This window comes from Cervus elaphus, chromosome X (genome assembly GCF_910594005.1).
Source record: "Cervus elaphus chromosome X, mCerEla1.1, whole genome shotgun sequence".
Classification (NCBI taxonomy): domain Eukaryota; kingdom Metazoa; phylum Chordata; class Mammalia; order Artiodactyla; family Cervidae; genus Cervus; species Cervus elaphus.
In genome coordinates, this window is record NC_057848.1 from 176,923,520 (window position 1) to 176,941,202 (window position 17,683).

General features: G+C 41.5%; 1 protein-coding gene across 1 annotated transcript in view; it reads right to left on the reverse strand.

The window, feature by feature from the left end:
- Positions 1 to 10,538: 10,538 nt before the first annotated feature.
- LOC122690064 (odorant-binding protein-like) overlaps positions 10,539 to 17,683 on the reverse strand; it is a 28,224-nt gene continuing 21,079 nt past the window's right edge. The window contains exons 5-8 of the mRNA XM_043897015.1: positions 14,007 to 14,117; positions 12,985 to 13,086; positions 12,509 to 12,551; positions 10,539 to 10,749 (exon numbers count right to left, since the gene is read on the reverse strand). Coding sequence (XP_043752950.1) covers positions 12,532 to 12,551; positions 12,985 to 13,086; positions 14,007 to 14,117 — 233 coding nt within the window. The 3' untranslated portion in view covers positions 10,539 to 10,749; positions 12,509 to 12,531. The remainder of the gene's footprint in view (positions 10,750 to 12,508; positions 12,552 to 12,984; positions 13,087 to 14,006; positions 14,118 to 17,683) is intronic.

Here is a 17,683-nt window from a genome sequence, read left to right on the forward strand (position 1 = left end):
AGATTCAAATCATAAAAATTATAACCATATGTACTAGTTCACTTGGTTCTATGTACAATTGTTTATGTTAGCAGTTTTATGAAGCCTTCAGTTTTCCCATTAGAATTCTTTCTTTTTTTTTTTTTGTTCAGTTCAGCATAATGGTCTGGAAGTCAGAAATCTGTATTTATCCACAAGACTTGTCTGTACATCTTCTTGAAGATGAGGCATTTATATAAAAGCATCAGAGTGATACCATAACTGTCTATAATGAGAAAAGACTTAAGATGGAAACTTTATTTATTTATTTTTTCTTTTATTTATTCATTTATTTATTTTATCCAGGAATATTTTCATTCCCAGTTATTTTTATTAGTGTGGAGGCTAATTACTTTACAATATTGTAGTGGTTTTTGCCATACATTGACATGAATCAGCCATAGATTTACATGTATTCCCCATCCTGAACCCCCCTCCCACCTCCCTCCCCACCCCATCCCTCTGGGTCATCCCAGTGCACCATCCCTAAGCACTTGTCTCATGCATCCAACCTGGACTGGCGATCTGTTTCACACTTGATAATATACATGTTTCGATGCTGTTTTCTCAGATCACCCCAACCTCGCCTTCTCGCATAGAGTCCAAAAGTCTGTTCTATATATCTGTGTCTCTTTTTCTGTCTTGCATATAGAGTTACCATTACATCTTTCTAAATTCCATATATATGCATTAGTATACTGTATTGGTGTTTTTCTTTCTGGCTTACTTCACTCTGTATAATGGGCCCCAGTTTCATCCATCTCATTAGAACTGATTCAAATGTATTCTTTTTAATGGCTGAGTAATATTCCATGGTGTATATGTACCACAGATTTCTTATCCATTCATCTGCTGATGGGCATCTAGGTTGCTTCCATGTCCTGGCTATTATAAACACTGCTGCAATGAACATTGGGGTACACGTGTCTCTTTCAGATCTGGTTTCCTCGGTGTGTATGCCCAGGAGTGGGATTGCTGGGTCATATGGCAGTTCTATTTCCAGTTTTTTAAGGAATCTCCACACTGTTCTACATAGTGGCTGTACTAGTTTGCATTCCCACCAACAGTGTAAGAGGGTTCCTTTTTCTCCACACTCTCGCCAGCATTTATTGCTTGTAGACTTTTGGATAGCAGCCATCCTGACTGGCTTGTAATGGTACCTCATTGAGGTTTTGATTTGCATTTCTCTGATAATGAGTGATGTTGAGCATCTTTTCATGTGTTTGTTAGCTATCTGTATGTCTTCTTTGGAGAAATGTCAATTAAGATCTTTGGCCCATTTTTTGATTGGGCTATTTATTTTTCTGGAATTGAGCTTCAGGAGTTGCTTGTATATTTTTGAGATTAATCCTTTGTTTCTTCATTTGCTATTATTTTCTCCCATTCTGAAAGATGTCTTTTCACCTTGCTTATATTTTCCTTTGTTTTTACCAAGAGTATTCTTCACAGAACTAGAACAAATAATTTCACAATTTGTATGGAAATACAAAAAACCTCAAATAGCCAAAGCAATCTTGAGAAAGAAGAATGGAACTGGAGGAATCAACCTGCCTGACTTCAGGCTCTACTACAAAGCCACAGTCATCAAGACAGTATGGTACTGGCACAAAGACAGGAATATAGATCAATGGAACAGAATAGACAGTCCAGAGATAAATCCATGTTTCCTATGGACACCTTATCTTCAACAAGGGAGCCAAGAATATACAATGGAAAAAAGACAGCCTCTTTAACAAGTGGTGCTGGGGAAACTGGTCAGCCACTTGTAAAAGAAAGAAACTAGAACACTTTCTAACACCATACACAAAAATAAACTCAAGATGGATTAAAGATCTAAATGTAAGACCAGAAACTATAAAACCCCTAGAGGAGAACATAGGCAAAACACTCTCCGACATAAATCACAGCAGGATCCTCTATGACCCACCTCCCAGAATATTGGAAATAAAAGCAAAAATAAACAAATGGGACCTAATTAAACTTAAAAGCTTTTGCACAACAAAGATGAAAACTTTAAATGTGATTACAATGTAATTGTCAAAGCAACGTGTTATTGCTGTGATATATAACACTTTCAGATAATAACTAGAATTATGATTAATAATATTCTACCAGAACATACCAGATTTTCAGGAACTCCATATAATCTCCACAATATCTATATCATTTATAATATAACAAGATTTATTACTTATCTGACAACATTTCCCATGTAGTTTTCCATGCCAACTGAAACTAATTAGCTTAATATCTTCCTTTGGGGTGTTTTAGGGACCTTTTGAAACATTCCAAATTTAGATAAAGGTATTTTGATTTGAGAAATTTTATCAAAAGAATTTCACACAAAAAAAATTTAAAACACAAGAGAATCAAAGGTCACTGTGAAAAATAGTTATTTACTTATTAAGCTATTTACTTAGTTATTTTCTTAGGCAAGGTGACAATAAAAGATTTCAAAGGCAAATACCAAACAGATCGTTTAGAAACGTAAATAAACATAAACTCTATTATCAAAGGCAGCATAGTGTCTTCAGAAAACTGAGTTTTTTATAAGAGAGAAGCCAAATTTATGCTTTTGCCTCAGCTTACTTTAAATGTTCATTGATTCAAAAAAAAAGTGTGTTTTTTTTTTTTTTAACTTAGTCATTTTTGATTGATTAGGAACAAAATCCTTTGGGAGTCCATTTTCTACAAATCATTCATAACTTAATTTATTTTAGCACAGATTTAAATTTCAAGTTGTAGAATATCTGGATAGATCCTAAAACACATAATTCTTTCTAAAAGTTCACTGAAAACTCAATATCAGTTACACTCTTTCCTCAAAAGTTTTTTCACATTGACTTACTTTCCTTGCTAACAAATTTGTAACAGATATAATAAGATCTTATTTAGCTTATGTTAAACCTAGGCACAATTAATGTATTCTACCTAATATTATGTTTAACGTTGGTGGCTCAAGAAATGTGTACATTACTTAGATCAATCAACTTAAATATTAATACCAGGTACTAGTTTAATATTGAACATTTCTCAGTTCCTGTGAGCCTCAATTTCACTTATCTTAATGTCTCTTCTATTTAGAATAATTCAGGCTTCCCTGGTGGCTCAACTGGGAAAGTGCCTGCCTGCCAATGCAGGAGACAAAGGAGATGGGGTTCAATCCCTTGATCAGGAAGATACCTTGGAGGAGGTAATGGCAACCCACTCCAGTATTCTTGCTTGGGAAATCCCATGGCCTGAGGAACCTGGCAGGCTATAGTCCATCAGGTCTCAAAGAGTTGAACACAACTCAGTACACAGGTTCCTCTGTTAGAATAGTTTGGTTTGCAACTCTGTAAGGGCTTACTTTTGTTAGAGCAAATTAAATAGAATTGTTTTACAAATCTACTGCAGCAACTTTATCCAAAGACAAAGATACAGACATACAAAGAGAGACCTCAATTCTCATTTCAAGATTTCTATCTTAAGTCAGGTTGAGCCATAGAAAAGCCATCATTTTGCCTGCCAGGATCCTCTGTCCACAGGGATTCTCCAGGTAAGAATAATGAAGTGGGCTGCCATGCCCTCCTCCAGGGGGGATCTTTCCAACCCAGCGATCAACCCCAAGACTCCCAATTGCAGGTAGATTCTTTACCAGCTGAGCTATCATCAGTCCTAAATCAGGTTGATCAATAGGAAAAGCCATCAGTGTGCAAAGGAAGTTGGATTAAATTTGGATTTCTGACAAATGGAATAAATCAAGGTCACTTGGCTAGGTGACTGGATATTTGCAGGAAAAGAAGTTTCTAATTACCTTGGGCATGCCAACTTCTAAATTACATTTGTAGTACACTCTCAAATGTGTGTGTTAGAAAGGCAGAACAGATGAGTGTTGCTGAGAAGACCTACAGGACTTTTTCATCTCAAAAATATAGGTGAGTTCTTCCTGAAGTGAAGTGAAGTGAGAGTTGCTCAGCCATGTCCAACTTTTTGCAGCCCCATGGACTATACAGTCCATGGGATTCTCTGGGCCAGAATACTGGAGTGGGTAGCCTTTCCCTTCTCCAGGGGATCGTCCTAACCCAGGGATTGAAGCCAGGTCTCCCACATTACAGGCGGATTCTTTACCAGCTGAGCCACAATGGAAGCCCAAGAATACAGGAGTGGGTAGCCTACCCCTTCTCCAGAGGATCTTCCTGACTCAAGAATTGAACCGGTGTCTCCTGCATTGCAGGTGGATTCTTTACCAACTGAGCTATCAGGGAAGCCTGAGTTCTTCCTAGGATGACTTTATTATCCCCTTGTTTAATTTTTACAAGCCTCTTAAACAGGAATGGTATGGGGAATGGTAGATGGATTTTGGGGGCTAGACTTCTTTTGCTATGAAGACTCTATAAAGCAAAGACGGTGTTGTTTTTCTTTTTGAAAGTATTTGATGTCTACTGACGTACCTATTTAGCTATGCTGGAAAGTTTTATTTTTCCTCATTTAGCTCAGGGTACAAGGCCTCTTGGGAAGGCTCAGAGGTAACACCTAGGCTCCTGTCAATCAATCCAGACAGAAGAGGGAAAGTAGTGAAGGTAACAGAAAAATGGTTTGAGTGATCCACCATGCGGTCCTGCCTGGAAGGGGGCCACCAGGGGGAAGTGGGCTTGGTGTTTTGCATGAACCAACATGAGTCTGATTGCCTGAAAATTGTCTTGCTTGGGGCAGACACTAGTGGTCTGGTCAATTCTGTGTTCCCCTTATCCTGTCACGGGAGCTGTCAAGCAGCAGATGCCATAATGTCTTTGAAGTGCCTGACCCGAGCCCGCACAATGTTGATTAGCCTGGTTTTCAGCTTAAAGAAAGAATAAGAAAGGAGAGCCCTCACCTGCTTGTGTGGAAGGTACCTGAGCACATTGGGTTATGGAGCCTGGAACACACCAGAGAGCAACCCTGGCCAGAGTTGCTCAATTCCTTCCACAGGCTCTATGAAATGGAAATCCGTGCTCTTGTTTGTGGAGCTGAGGACTCAGCTTCATGAACATGCAAACACTCACAGCAGCAAGCAAATAGGTTTTATTAAAGAGAAAGAAAGTACAAGGCTCTCAGCATAGACACTGAGAGGGGGTAAAGAATCCCCCAAAGGCGGACTTACAGCAATTTTTATATTCTTAATCTGTACCTTTTTGGCTGGTTCCTGTCCTTAAAATGCGTCATTTTTAACCAGTTTAGAGGTCAAGATGCTTAATACTTTTATGGCCTCTCTTGGTCCTTCGATTACGTTGCCATCCTTTCTCATGGCCCCTGGCCATTTTACAATGGATCAGATATATCCACTAAAAATTAATGGGCACCAGTTGTTTTTTCCCTCAGGCATATGGAACAGAAGTTAATTACTGACCTTCCCTGGATCTGAGTGCTGATAATTGACCAGACCAAGGACACATTAAAAGGTCCGTCTGGTCAAGGCTATGATTTTTCCAGTGGTCATGTATGAATGTGAGAGTTGGACTATAAAGAAAACTGAGCACCAAAGAATTGATGCTTTTGGACTGTGGTGTTGGAGAAGACTGTTGAGAGTCCCTTGGACTGCAAGGAGATCCAACCAGTCCGTTCTGAAGGAGATCAGTCCTGGGTGTTCATTGGAAGGACTGATGCTGAAGCTGAAACTCCAGTACTTTGGCTACCTCATACTGAAACTCCAGTACTTTGGCTACCTCATGCGAAGTGTTGACTCATTGGAAAGACCCTGATGCTGGGAAAGATTGAGGGCAGGAGGAGAAGAGGACGACAGAGGATGAGATGGTTGGATGGCATCACCGGCTCGATGGACATAGGTTTGGGTGGACTCCGGGAGTTGGTGATGGACAGGGAGGACTGGCATGCTGCGGTTCATGGGGTCACAAAGAGTCGGACACGACTGAGTGACTGAACTGAGCTGAACTGAAGGACACGTTCCAGCAATTCTGGACAAAGGGTAAAACTTTAGGCTAATGGATCAAGGTGTTTATTGAAAACAAGACTGAAGTCTCAGAGTCCTACACTGACTGCCTAGCAATTTCTACCTCAAACCATCCCCTCTAGAGATGGAAATTCTAACTGCCATTATGGGGAAAGGGATGAAGACCAATCTCATGTCTTTGAGCCTGTGGGGACATTGTTAGCAGATGATAGTTGGGTCTCCACCTGTGGGACGATCTAGTGTATCTCAGTATGTCCTCTTAGGCGCCATTTCCATAACCATTTGGAGTTTGATAGTTTCTTTGTGAGATATTACAGAGAGAGAATTTAGAACACAAGGGCCAAACAGCAATAAAAGCAAAGGCTTCCTACCCGGACCAGGGGTTTCCACCAGGTGGAAATTGATATCCAGTTCCATAGGGCAGTCCCAAAATGAGGAGTGGAATCAGCCATTGCCTGGACGTTACTTTTCAGATCTTGAAGAGAATCAGACACATTTTGTGAGTAATCAGCTATATATACACAACGCTCTGTATGAATTGTGGCACAAGTTCCTCCCTGTGCTGCCATTAATATATCTAATGCCTTTCCATTGTGGCATACAGCTTAGCACATTAAAGCTTGTCTGGAATTGAAGGCTGCAGTCTCCATCATATTATCATTTGAAGCTCGTCTTGTCAAATTAGTCAAGGCTTCTTCTCTGAATATTATGTCAGCGGTGCCAAGTGATGGCACAAATATTGCAGCCAGGTAGTCATACCAGTGGAACACAGATGGTGTCCATCTCACCTGTTGTATAGGGAAATTGATTGGATTATGAGGTAATTCATTTAAAATTTGACCATGTGCAAACAATAATCCCAGGGTACATTTTGCAGTCCATCCTGGAGATAACTGGGGCCAAAGATTGGTCCCACATATCCAGTGGGTTCCATTTGGGGCTAAAAATCATATGCCCGGACTTTTGACCCAATCAGTCCCTGGCAATATGACTGAATCTGCTGAGTTCATATGATTTACTGTTATTGTTGGATTACATAAAGACTTTGATGAGAATCTTGAAGGTTTAGTACTGTCAGGATATAATTTGGTATGATTACTTTGTTTCCAACAAATGGGAGCTGTTTTTATCAATTTCCCCTTTTCTGAGGTTATCCACACATACCGTTCCTGGGTTTGGTGTATTTGTTGGGCAGTTTGTTGTGTGGTTTTGGTTCCCTTGCAGGCATAGCTAGTATTGCTTGCTTCTTTTATATATTAGCTATAGACATCTCTTTCTGTTTGATCATAATCAAAATGTAGATTGTGACCCAATGCATTAGTAGTATTATACCAAGTCAATAAATTCATATTAAGGACATTTAAAATTTTGGTTTGATCTTTATCTTCTTGGACAAAATGACATATGCTTAGTCACTCAGCCATGTCTGACTCTGCGACACAGTGGACTGTAGCCCATCAGGTTCCTCTCTCCGTGGGGATTCTCCAGGCAAGAATACTGGAGTGGGTCTCCACGTTCTCCTCCAGGGGATCTTCCCAACCCAGGGAATCAAACCCAGGTCTCCCTCATTGCAGGCAGGTTCTTTACCATCTGAGCCAGCAGGGAAGCATAAAATGACATACCTTTTGAAAATCAGATCCATCTAAGGGTGACATTAACCAGGGCGGTCCATGAATGGAGGTTAATGGTAGAACTCCATAGACTCAACCATCAGATCGATTTTCGAACATCGCATGAGAATGTGCCCATAAAATGAAAAATTTCTGTGTCCAATCTAAAGGGACTTGAGAGGGCATTATTGCATTAAGAAGAACAAAACAGAGTATTATGTGTCCGTGCATGTTGTGATAGAAGAGTCACTTAGCTGGGCCTTTCTTGAACAGTCCTTTTGATCTTTCCAAGAGGGTGTATTGACCTTCCAACCACTGAGAATTCTCTTGTGATTTCTGCTCTGGGGGTGTTGGATGGTCCTTATGATTTTTTTCTTGAAGGATTCCAAGACTTTATCCATGTGTGATGATTCCAGGTGTCTATACCTGTAAACTTTACAGTGCCTGGTGAAGGGAGAACAACAGAATAGGATCCCAACCACGTGGGGGTTGAGGTGGGACTATTGTTAGGAATGGCCTTTCCTAATACCAAGTCCCCAGGATTATATTAGGACTTTTTATTTTCTTTTTGTTGTGTGATCACATCTTTTAAAGATTGTAGCTGTCTTTGGAAAGAAGTTACTTAGTGACAAATGTTGTTAGTTCAACTGTATCTTGATCTAGAAGTCAGCCATTTGTGACAAATGGCCTTCCATATAACATCTCAAAAGGGCTGAGTCCTATTAACTGTGAAGTATTTCTTACTACAGCTAAAGGGAGTAGTGAAATACATGGAAGGTGAGTTTCTTGTGATAGTTTTCATAAATGTCTGTTGATTATATCATGGGCTTTTTCCACCTTGCCTGAAGATTGAGATTCTAAGGATGATGTAAGTGAAACTCAACTCCTAGGGCCTGAAATACTCATTGCATTATTGCAGTCTGAAAGGCTGGGCCATTGTCACTTGGAATTTTTCTAAGTAGACCAAAGCAAGGAGTGACCTCATGTATTAAAATTTCAATTACTTCATTTGCCTGTTCTGTTCTACAAGGGAAAGCCTCTATCCAGCCAGTAAAGTTATCAACACAAACCAGTAGGTATTGGTGTCTCTTGCCTTGAGGCATATGGCTGAAATCTATCTGCCAGTCTTCTCCAGGACACTTTCCCGTATGTTGTAAACCTGGAGGAGCTGATTGGCTGTCATGAGGATTATTCTTTTGACGTATTTTACAGTTCAGTTCAGTAAAGTTGTTCAGTAGTGTCTGACTCTTTGCGACCCCATGGACCACAGCATGCCAGGCCTCCCTGTCCATCACCAACTGCCAGAGATTACTCAAATTCATGTCCATTGAGTCGGTGATGCCATCCAACCATCTCATCGTCTGTCATCCCCTTCTCCTACTGCCCTGAATCTTTCCCAGCATCAGGGTCTTTTCAAATGAGTCAGCTCTTCGAATCAGGTGGCCAAAGGATTGGAGTTTCAGCTTCAACATCAGTCCTTCCAATGAACACTCAGGATTGATCTCCTTTAGAATGGACTGGTTGGATCTCTTTGTAGTCCAACGGGCTCTCAAGTGTCTTCTCCAACACAACAGTTCAAAAGCATCAATTCTCCAGTGCTCAGCTTTATTTACAGTCCAACTCTCCCATCCATACATGACTACTGGAAAAACCGTAGTCTTGTCTAGACGGACCTTTTTTGACAAAGTAATGTCTCTGCTTTTTAATATGCTGTCTAGATTGGTCTTAACTTTCCTTCTAAGGAGTAAGCGTTTTTTAATTTCATGGCTGCAGTCATCATCTGCAGTGATTTTGGAGCCCAAAGAACTAAAGTCAGGCACTGTTTCCACTGGTTCCCCATCTATTTGCCATGAAGTGATGGGACAAGATGTCATGATCTTAGTCTTCTGAAACTAAGAAACATTTTTTACATCCCTTGACAATTTGACTTCTAGTTTTTCTTAATCCCTTTTCTTTTAAGAGACATGAAGCAACTTGGGAAGTGTTTTCAATTCCCAAATTGGATGTTTGATGTCATGTTTTAAGAACTTTGCATGAGCCATTGGAGGGTAACATAAGTTTCTCATCTGTTTGAAGCAATCCAGAGAGGAATAAAATATCTCCGACAGACAGGGAATGTCAAAGATCCTCAGGGGAATAATGGGGTTTTATATCAGTGTGAATCCTGTCCCACAGGAGGTGGTGGTTTAGTCACTCGGTCGTGTCCAACTCAAAACCCCAATGACTGTAGCCTGCCAGGCTCCTCTGTTCATGGGATTCTCCAGGCAAGAATCCTGGACTGGGTTACCATTTCCTTCTCAGGGGATCTTCCCATCCCAGGGATCCAACCCAGGTCTCCTATGGTGCAGGTAGTGTCCTGAATTATGGGCAGCTTCTTTACCAACTGAGTCAGGTGGGAAGCCCCACAGAAAGGGGGCATGAATATTAACAGACAGGGTGGCTGTCTCTCTTGTTTGTCGGTGGGCTCTTCTTTTTCCCTCTGTTATGTCAGAATTATCCATTTGATGGCCCCAGCAGGGTATTACTGCCACTTCTTTGGGTAGTTGAATTGCATCCAAGAGGCGTGTAGTCTTAATTTCATCTAAAAGGACAGGGGAGATCCTGTCCCCTGTCTCCTGTCTCATGGTTGTTTGGCCTTTTTTCTCCCTCTCTCCTGGACACCTGAGGGCATCTCTATCGAATCCTCATCAGAATTGCTTCTGATGAACACCTGTCCTATTAAAGGCACCATTTCCTGGGGCTTCCCTAGTAGCTGGTAAAGAATCCACCTGAAATGATGAAGACCTGGGATCAGTCCCTGGGTTGGGAACATTCCCTGGAGAAGGGAAAGGCTACTAATTCCAGTATTCTGACCTGGAGAATTCCATGGACTACATAGTCCGTGGGGTCATAAAGAGTTGGACATGACTGAGCGGCTCTCACATTTCCTGGATATTTAAAATTGTGTGTTTGAAATCAAGTGAATTTTGCACAGCCACACATTTGCAGGGCATATATTAAATCAATTTATTTAAGCCTTCAGAAACCAAATACCACCAGACAGCACATGACCAGTTATCAGGAGAAATGAGACAGGAAAGAAAGTGTGTAAGTGAAGCGAGAAGAATCTTGTTAATCAGGAAGCAGGAAAGTCATCTTTGTGTCATTGATCTTGGTTCCATGCAGAAGAGGAAGTGACTGGTCTCAGTGACTCTGCAGATGAATAAAACAGGGTCAAAAGTTTAGTAGAGGTGACTGTGTGATGGCTGACAGGGTTGAACCTCAGGCAGCAGGCTGTCCAGGGTACAGGAGCTGGAAGGGGATCCAGTGGACAGAATCCTGGTGAACGTCGATACTCCACATCTCTGAGATGGCAGGCTCCCTGTGGAAGTTTCCCCAGAATGTACATTTGGTGGGAGATTTTCCATTTGGGATTGATTTGACGTCTAATGATTTAAGAAGGCATGCTCATGGTGATGTTAATCTAAACGTGGTTTACTGTCAATGTGGTTGAGTTTCATTCTTCTCTTAATTCCACAGATTTTATCTATTGGGTCTTCAAGAATTAATTTTTTTTAATTTAATTTTGGGATACAGGTGATTAATGATGTATTAATTTCAGGGGTACTAGAGCCTGATTCATGTATACATACATATATTAATATCAATTGTTTCTCAGATTCTTTTCCATTAGGTTTTTACAGAAAATTGCATTTAGTTCCCTGTGCTATGCAGTTGGACTTTGTTCTCTATCCATGCTGTTTATAACAGTTTGCCTCAGCTGACCCAAACTCCCAATCTATCTTTCCCAAATCCTTTCCCCTTAGCAACAGCATCTGTTCTCCACATCTGTGAGTCTGTTTCTGTTCTGTAAATAACCTCCCCCATCTCTTATTTTTGATTCCATATATAAGTGATACATATTGCAATTGTCTTTTTCTTTCTGACTTGCTTCACTTAGTCTGACAATCCATAGGCCCAACCACGTTGCTGCAAATGGCATGATTTCATTCTTTTGTTATGGTTGAGTAATAGTCCACTGAATATTTGCATCATTATTTCTTATCATATTCATCTGCAAGCTGGTGTTTTTCTATGCCTTTTTTCTTTCATTTTTTTTTTTCTCAGCAGGAAATTAAAGCCACACTTTAGCCGAGATCAGTGTTGTTTTATGAGGCTGTCCTACTTTTAAAACCTTAAAGATCCCAGTAACAGAAATTACCTTCTAAGGGGGAATATGATAGAAATGCATATTTCAGAAAGTGTGGTTGGAAAGCATTTAAATTCTGTCAGAATCATGTGAGATGAAACACTGGTCTTGAGAAGCTGTGCACACTCTTTAATCCTGGTGTTTCTGGAGGACAGGTGTGTGTGGACAACTATCAGGTCAGGACTGATGGATACACTAAGTTGTTTCCACCAATGTGTGGGGATTCCTGCTTCTCTCTGATGACTATGGTCTGCAAGTTTCGTGCAGGATAAGGCTCCCTCACCAAAGCTGCTCAGCAATAATCACGCAAACAATCTGTAATGTCATACTTCTCAAGATAAGAGAAATTACTGAACGTAATAGACAAGACTCTCTAGTGCTAGAATGCAAGTTATTGGGACAAAGAATTGTTACGTGCAATGTTTGGCATCTATGAAATAGGTGCTAGTGGTGGAAAAAAAAAACAAAAAAAAACCCGCCTGCTAACACAGGCAATGTAGAAAGGCTTGTTCAATCCCCAGATTGAGAAGAACCCCTGGGGAAGGAAATGGCAACCAACTCTAGTATTCTTACCTGGAGAATCCCATGGACAGAGGAACCTGGTGGGCTACAGCCCATGGGGGTTGTGCCGAGTCTGACACAACTGAAGCCACTTGTTCAAAGAGAGACTCAAACATTGTTGGGCATTAGGCCTAAAATAACAATGTATCTTTTTAGATTTATCTGGTGGGGCACCATTAATAACAAACTATGTATACTTACAAAACTGTCGAACTCAATTTTATTCACTCCTCTGGACAGTCATCTGTGGAAAAACAAAATGGGAGAAATCAAAGAGCCTCTGATTATGACCATTCTCCAGTATTTTTAAGATTTCTTTTCTTTTTTAAGCAATGTATTTTATAAGAGGAGCTTCCCTGATAGCTCAGTCAACAAAGAATCTGCCTGCAGTACAGGAGACCCAGGATCCATCCCTGGGTCTGAATGTTTGCCTGGAGAAGGAAATGGCAACCCACTCCAGGACTCTATGCTGGAAAATCCGATGGACAGAGGAGTCTGTCGGGCTACAGTCCATGGACTGACAAGAGTCACATATGACTCAGAGACTAAACCACCATCAACCACCATTCTACATGAGATTACTTATGGAAAAAGAAATTTTAAATAAATTGATTCGTTTCCTGATATTTACATACCAGGTGAAAGATATAGTCAGAAAAAAAGTGTAATTTCATTACCATTATCAGTGAAATTCACAATATTTTCTTCTGGAATCCCTCTATCAGTCGTCTCCTTTTTGAACTTCTGATAGTCTCTGTCTGAAATCTTGTCACGTTTGCCTGAAAATCACCATGCAAAAAGGAGAACACACAGAAATTTCTGAATATACAGAACAAGGAATTGAATGTGCCAATCTGATCTCCACCTGTATAATTTAAGAGAGACTCAAACAGTTTCCAGGTCCCATGTTGCAGATATCTACTGTCCTAAGATTTAGTTTCCCTCTAACTCTGTAACTAAATCCTGCCAGCATCAGCAGCAGGACCCCCAAAGACTTGCAGGAGCTGCAAGAACTTGAGACTCAAGCCATCTCTGTAGGCAACTGACTTGCTTCTTTTTTAACTTCCCAGGACCTGTACCTGGATTCCTGTCTTGAACTGGACAGATTTAACAGGAAGCAGGGTTTTCCCATTGTGGAGACACATTAACCCCATCACACACCACTTGGGAGACAGTTTACTCTTTAGCCAACAATTCTACACTGTCCCTTTCCTGAAACTGACATCTATTATCTCAATGGTACACGCACTGCAGTGCTTCTTGTGATCATTTGGGGTCATGTCACTGTTCACAAGAAGAGTGCATTGTGATAATTGAACAGGACGAAGAGTTATTTTACAAGTTTCTGTTCCAGGGGTTATAATGCATGAGAAAACTGATATAAAGTGATGTCATTCAGGCCAGCCTCATTATAGCCATGGCTTGAGCTTAGATGATGTATTTTTTTAAAATACTCTATAAAAATAATGATTTTAAATATCAATGAGTAGAGATTATTTTCAAATGTTTGAAAATTACTTTTGGCCCCTGATTCTTAGTAGGTTACCTTCCAGGATACTTAAGTTGGTGAACATGAATACGAAGACCTTGCACAGTGAATAGTGAATATTGCCAACACCTCGTGATTTTCTGAATGAAAGTTCTGACATGGACATGTGGTGTGACAGTAGCAATGGGAAATTTAGAATGCCATACATACCGATTATCCCAACCAAGTCTGTCTCTTTTCCATCTTCAGCGACATTGTGAGCATATCCTATTATAGCGTTATATGACAAGTGAAGAATTCTGACTTCGTTTTGACCTGCATCTGTGAGAGAGAGAAGAGATACATATGTACAACCCCGCATTCATTTGTTGTCAGTTAGATGTATTGTGACAGACTGGGGGCATTACGAATGGCATGTGTGGTATTGATGGATGCCTCGCTCCACAGGTGCCCTGAATGATACCGTGGATACAACGGCAAGAAGAGCAGGCAGGGCCTTCCTCATTCTCACGTTTCCGACAGTTAACCAGTCACTCCTTGCTGTCTTACTAAGATGCTTTCTAGAACCTGTGTCCTAGTGAAACCAATAGATGCATATTTTTTAAATTTATCTGATTTCAGGTATTTTTTTGCTACTCTGAATGTTCGTCACTGTCTGCAGGCTTTCTCTACATGGCTGGACCCGGGGACTACTCTCCAGTTGGGGTACACTGGCTTCTCGTTGCAGTGGCTTCTCTCTGGTCGAGCAGAGACTCTAGGAGGTGTGGGCTGTGTCGTTGCTGCTCGCTGGCTCTAGAGCATCTGCTCAGTAGCTGTGGCACATGGGCTTTGTGCCCCATGGCATGCAGAATTGTCCCGGGCCAGGGATCCAATCCATGAGTCCTGCGTTGGCCGGCCGACTCTTAAAAACAGGATCACCGGGGAAGTCCCCAACAGCGTTTTCAACAGCATGAGGGTATTATCAAGCAGAAGTTCCAACATCCTTTGTATTCCTGTTATCCCAGCCATGGCATTGATTTCTCTGGACCAAAATCAGCCTACCATTCATAAGCTTGTGTTCCTGAGTGCCTAAGCCTCTTCCTGGCAACCTTCAGAATACTTTACATTAATTACTCTGTCTCCTCTGCCCGCTCAGTCTGGGGTATGACAGAGCCCACTGCCGTGTCTGTTCTGAAGACAGTTCACCTTCTGGGACATGCAGGCAGTGAGCTCCATCCCCACCTGCAGCCCTGCCCCTCCTCTCTGCCTGCCCGACCACTCTGCCCCCCGTGTTGGGACAAGAAGCAGCTCTGACCTACTGCATGTCACCTCTAAACTGTCTACTTCCATTCTGCCTCTCCTGGCCTCCGTCACACCTTCCTGCAATCACTCAGCGAGATGGGATGTACAACTGCCCAACTGTGTTCCTGAGACAGGAAAACACCTTTCTTCAGTGTCTAAAATACTGAAAATCATCAGTCTGCTTGAGAAGAAGAAAAATAGCAGCTGAAACAGCTTCTCCATCTCATAACCCTGGAAATATGTACAACACGCCCAAACCAACCATGAGTCCATGAACCTTGGATCACATTGGAATAAATTAAGCCTGACAATGCATGTCTTCAGATTATCAGTGACCGCCTGTTTTTGACCATGACTTCACCAAGGTGGGCATGGCAGCATCACTGAATTGTCTGTGAAGGCCATGGTACACAGAGTCAATCTGTCTTCTGGGTTTCAGGTCACCGACAAGGTCACTGTCTGTGCTGTGCTTGATGAGAGACACCACACCCCACCAAACACTCCTGGGGGTTAGCTCCTGAAAGAGACCTGTGCGAGACGGCAAACTCTTCTGTTTCTCTCCCTTGTTATTTGCTCTGTAAAACTCCAGCTGAAAGGTATTACGACAACAAAGGAAACAATAACAGTGGAAGCATTCATGACTCAGTCAAAGGAAAAAATAATATGGGAATAATGATGAATGGAAAGATTGAAGGCAGGAAGAGAAGGGGATGACAGAGGGTGAGATGGTTGGATGGCATCACTGACTCGATGGACACAAGTTTGAGCAAGCTCTGGGAATTGGTGGTGGACAGGGAAGCCTGGCGTGCTGCAGTCCATGGGGTTGCAAAGAGTCATGCACGGCTGAGCAAATGAACTGAACTGAAGAATATGAGAGCATAATTTAAAAATTATCAACTATTAGAAATTATCCCCAATGTATGGGGAAATATTTCAGGCATAAGTTTCACTTCTTTGCAGTCATTGCATTTGCAACTGTGCCAATACTTTGTTTAGGCAAGGCTTGTGATCACATATGGATATACTCAAATTTTCATCAAACGTGTACCTCTTCAGCCACTTAAAATTAGGAATGGTGCTTAGAAAACCTCATGGAGGACTTAAGGATATAAATCTTAGCCAGCACCCCCATTGGTTTGAACACAAACTGCCTTAATGATTGAATTCAGGATAGTTCCCTTGGATTCGAGTACATCCACCAAACCTTGGTCAGATTTAGATGTCTTAAGACTGTTTTTAAAAAGTGATCGACCCCAATGCACAAACTCAAGACAGAACCTTGAGACATCAGTTTACAAGGCTCTTGTAAATTTTCTGTGAGAACCATCTCAGTCTCAGTTCAGTCACTCAGTCATTTGCTACTTTTTGCAACCTCAAGGACTGCAGCACACCAGGCCTCCCTGTCCATCACAAATTCCTGGAGTTTACCCAAATCATGTCCATCGAGTCAGTGATGCCATTCAACCATCTCATCCGCTGTCACCCCCTTCTCCTCCTGCCTTCAATCTTTCCCAGCATCAGGGTCATTTCAAATGAGTCAGCCCTCCACATCAGGTGGCCAAATTATTGGAGTTTCAGCTTCACCATCAGTCCTTTCAATGAATACTCAGAGTTGGTTTCCTTTAAGATTAACCTGTTTGATCTTCTTGCAGTTCAAGGGACTTCAAGAGTCTTCTTGAGCACCACAGTTCAAAAGTATCAGTTCCTTGGTGCTCAGCCTTCTTTATGGTCTGATCATCATATGATCTTTTTGCTTTCACATCCATACATGACTACCGGAAAAATCATAGGTTTGACGCTATGGTTTGTTGTCAGCAAAGCAACATCTCTGCCTTGAAATGCACTGTCTAAATTTGTCCTACCTTTACTTCCATGGAGGAAGCATCTCTTAAATTCATGGCTGCAGTCACCATCTGCAGTGATTTTGGAGCCCATGAAAATAAAATCTGTCACTGCTTCCACACTTTCCCCTTTCTATTTGCCATGAAGTAATGGAACCAGATGCCATGGTCTTCCTTTTTTGAAGGCTGTGTTTCAAACGTGCTTTTTTGGGGGGAGGAGCCAAGATGAGGAGGAATAGATGGGGAGACCACTTTCTCCCCTACAAATTCATTGAAAGAACAATTGAATGCAGAGCAAACTTCACAAAACAACTTCTGACCGCTAGCTGAGGACATCAGGAGCCCAGAAAAGCAGCCCATTGTCTTCAAACGGAGGTAGGACAAAAGATAATACATAAAAAGAGAGACCATGGCTGATTCATATCAATGTATGACAAAACCCACTGGAAAAAAAAAATAAATAAAAGAAAAAAGAAAAAAAAAAAGAGAGAGACAAAAGAGCTAGGGATGGAGACCCATCCCTGGAAGGGACTCTTAGTAGAGAAAGTTTCCAAACACCAGGAAACCCTCGCACTGGCGGGTCTGGGGGAAGTTTTTGAATCTCAGAGGTCAACCTGACTGGGAGGGGAAGAATAAATAAAACCCACAGATTTTGTGCCTAAAAGCAACTCCCAGCAGAAAAGTACCCCAGATGCCCGCATCCACCACCAGCAAGTGGGGGCGGAACGGAGAGGAGCGGGCAGCATTGCTTAGGGTAAGGACCGG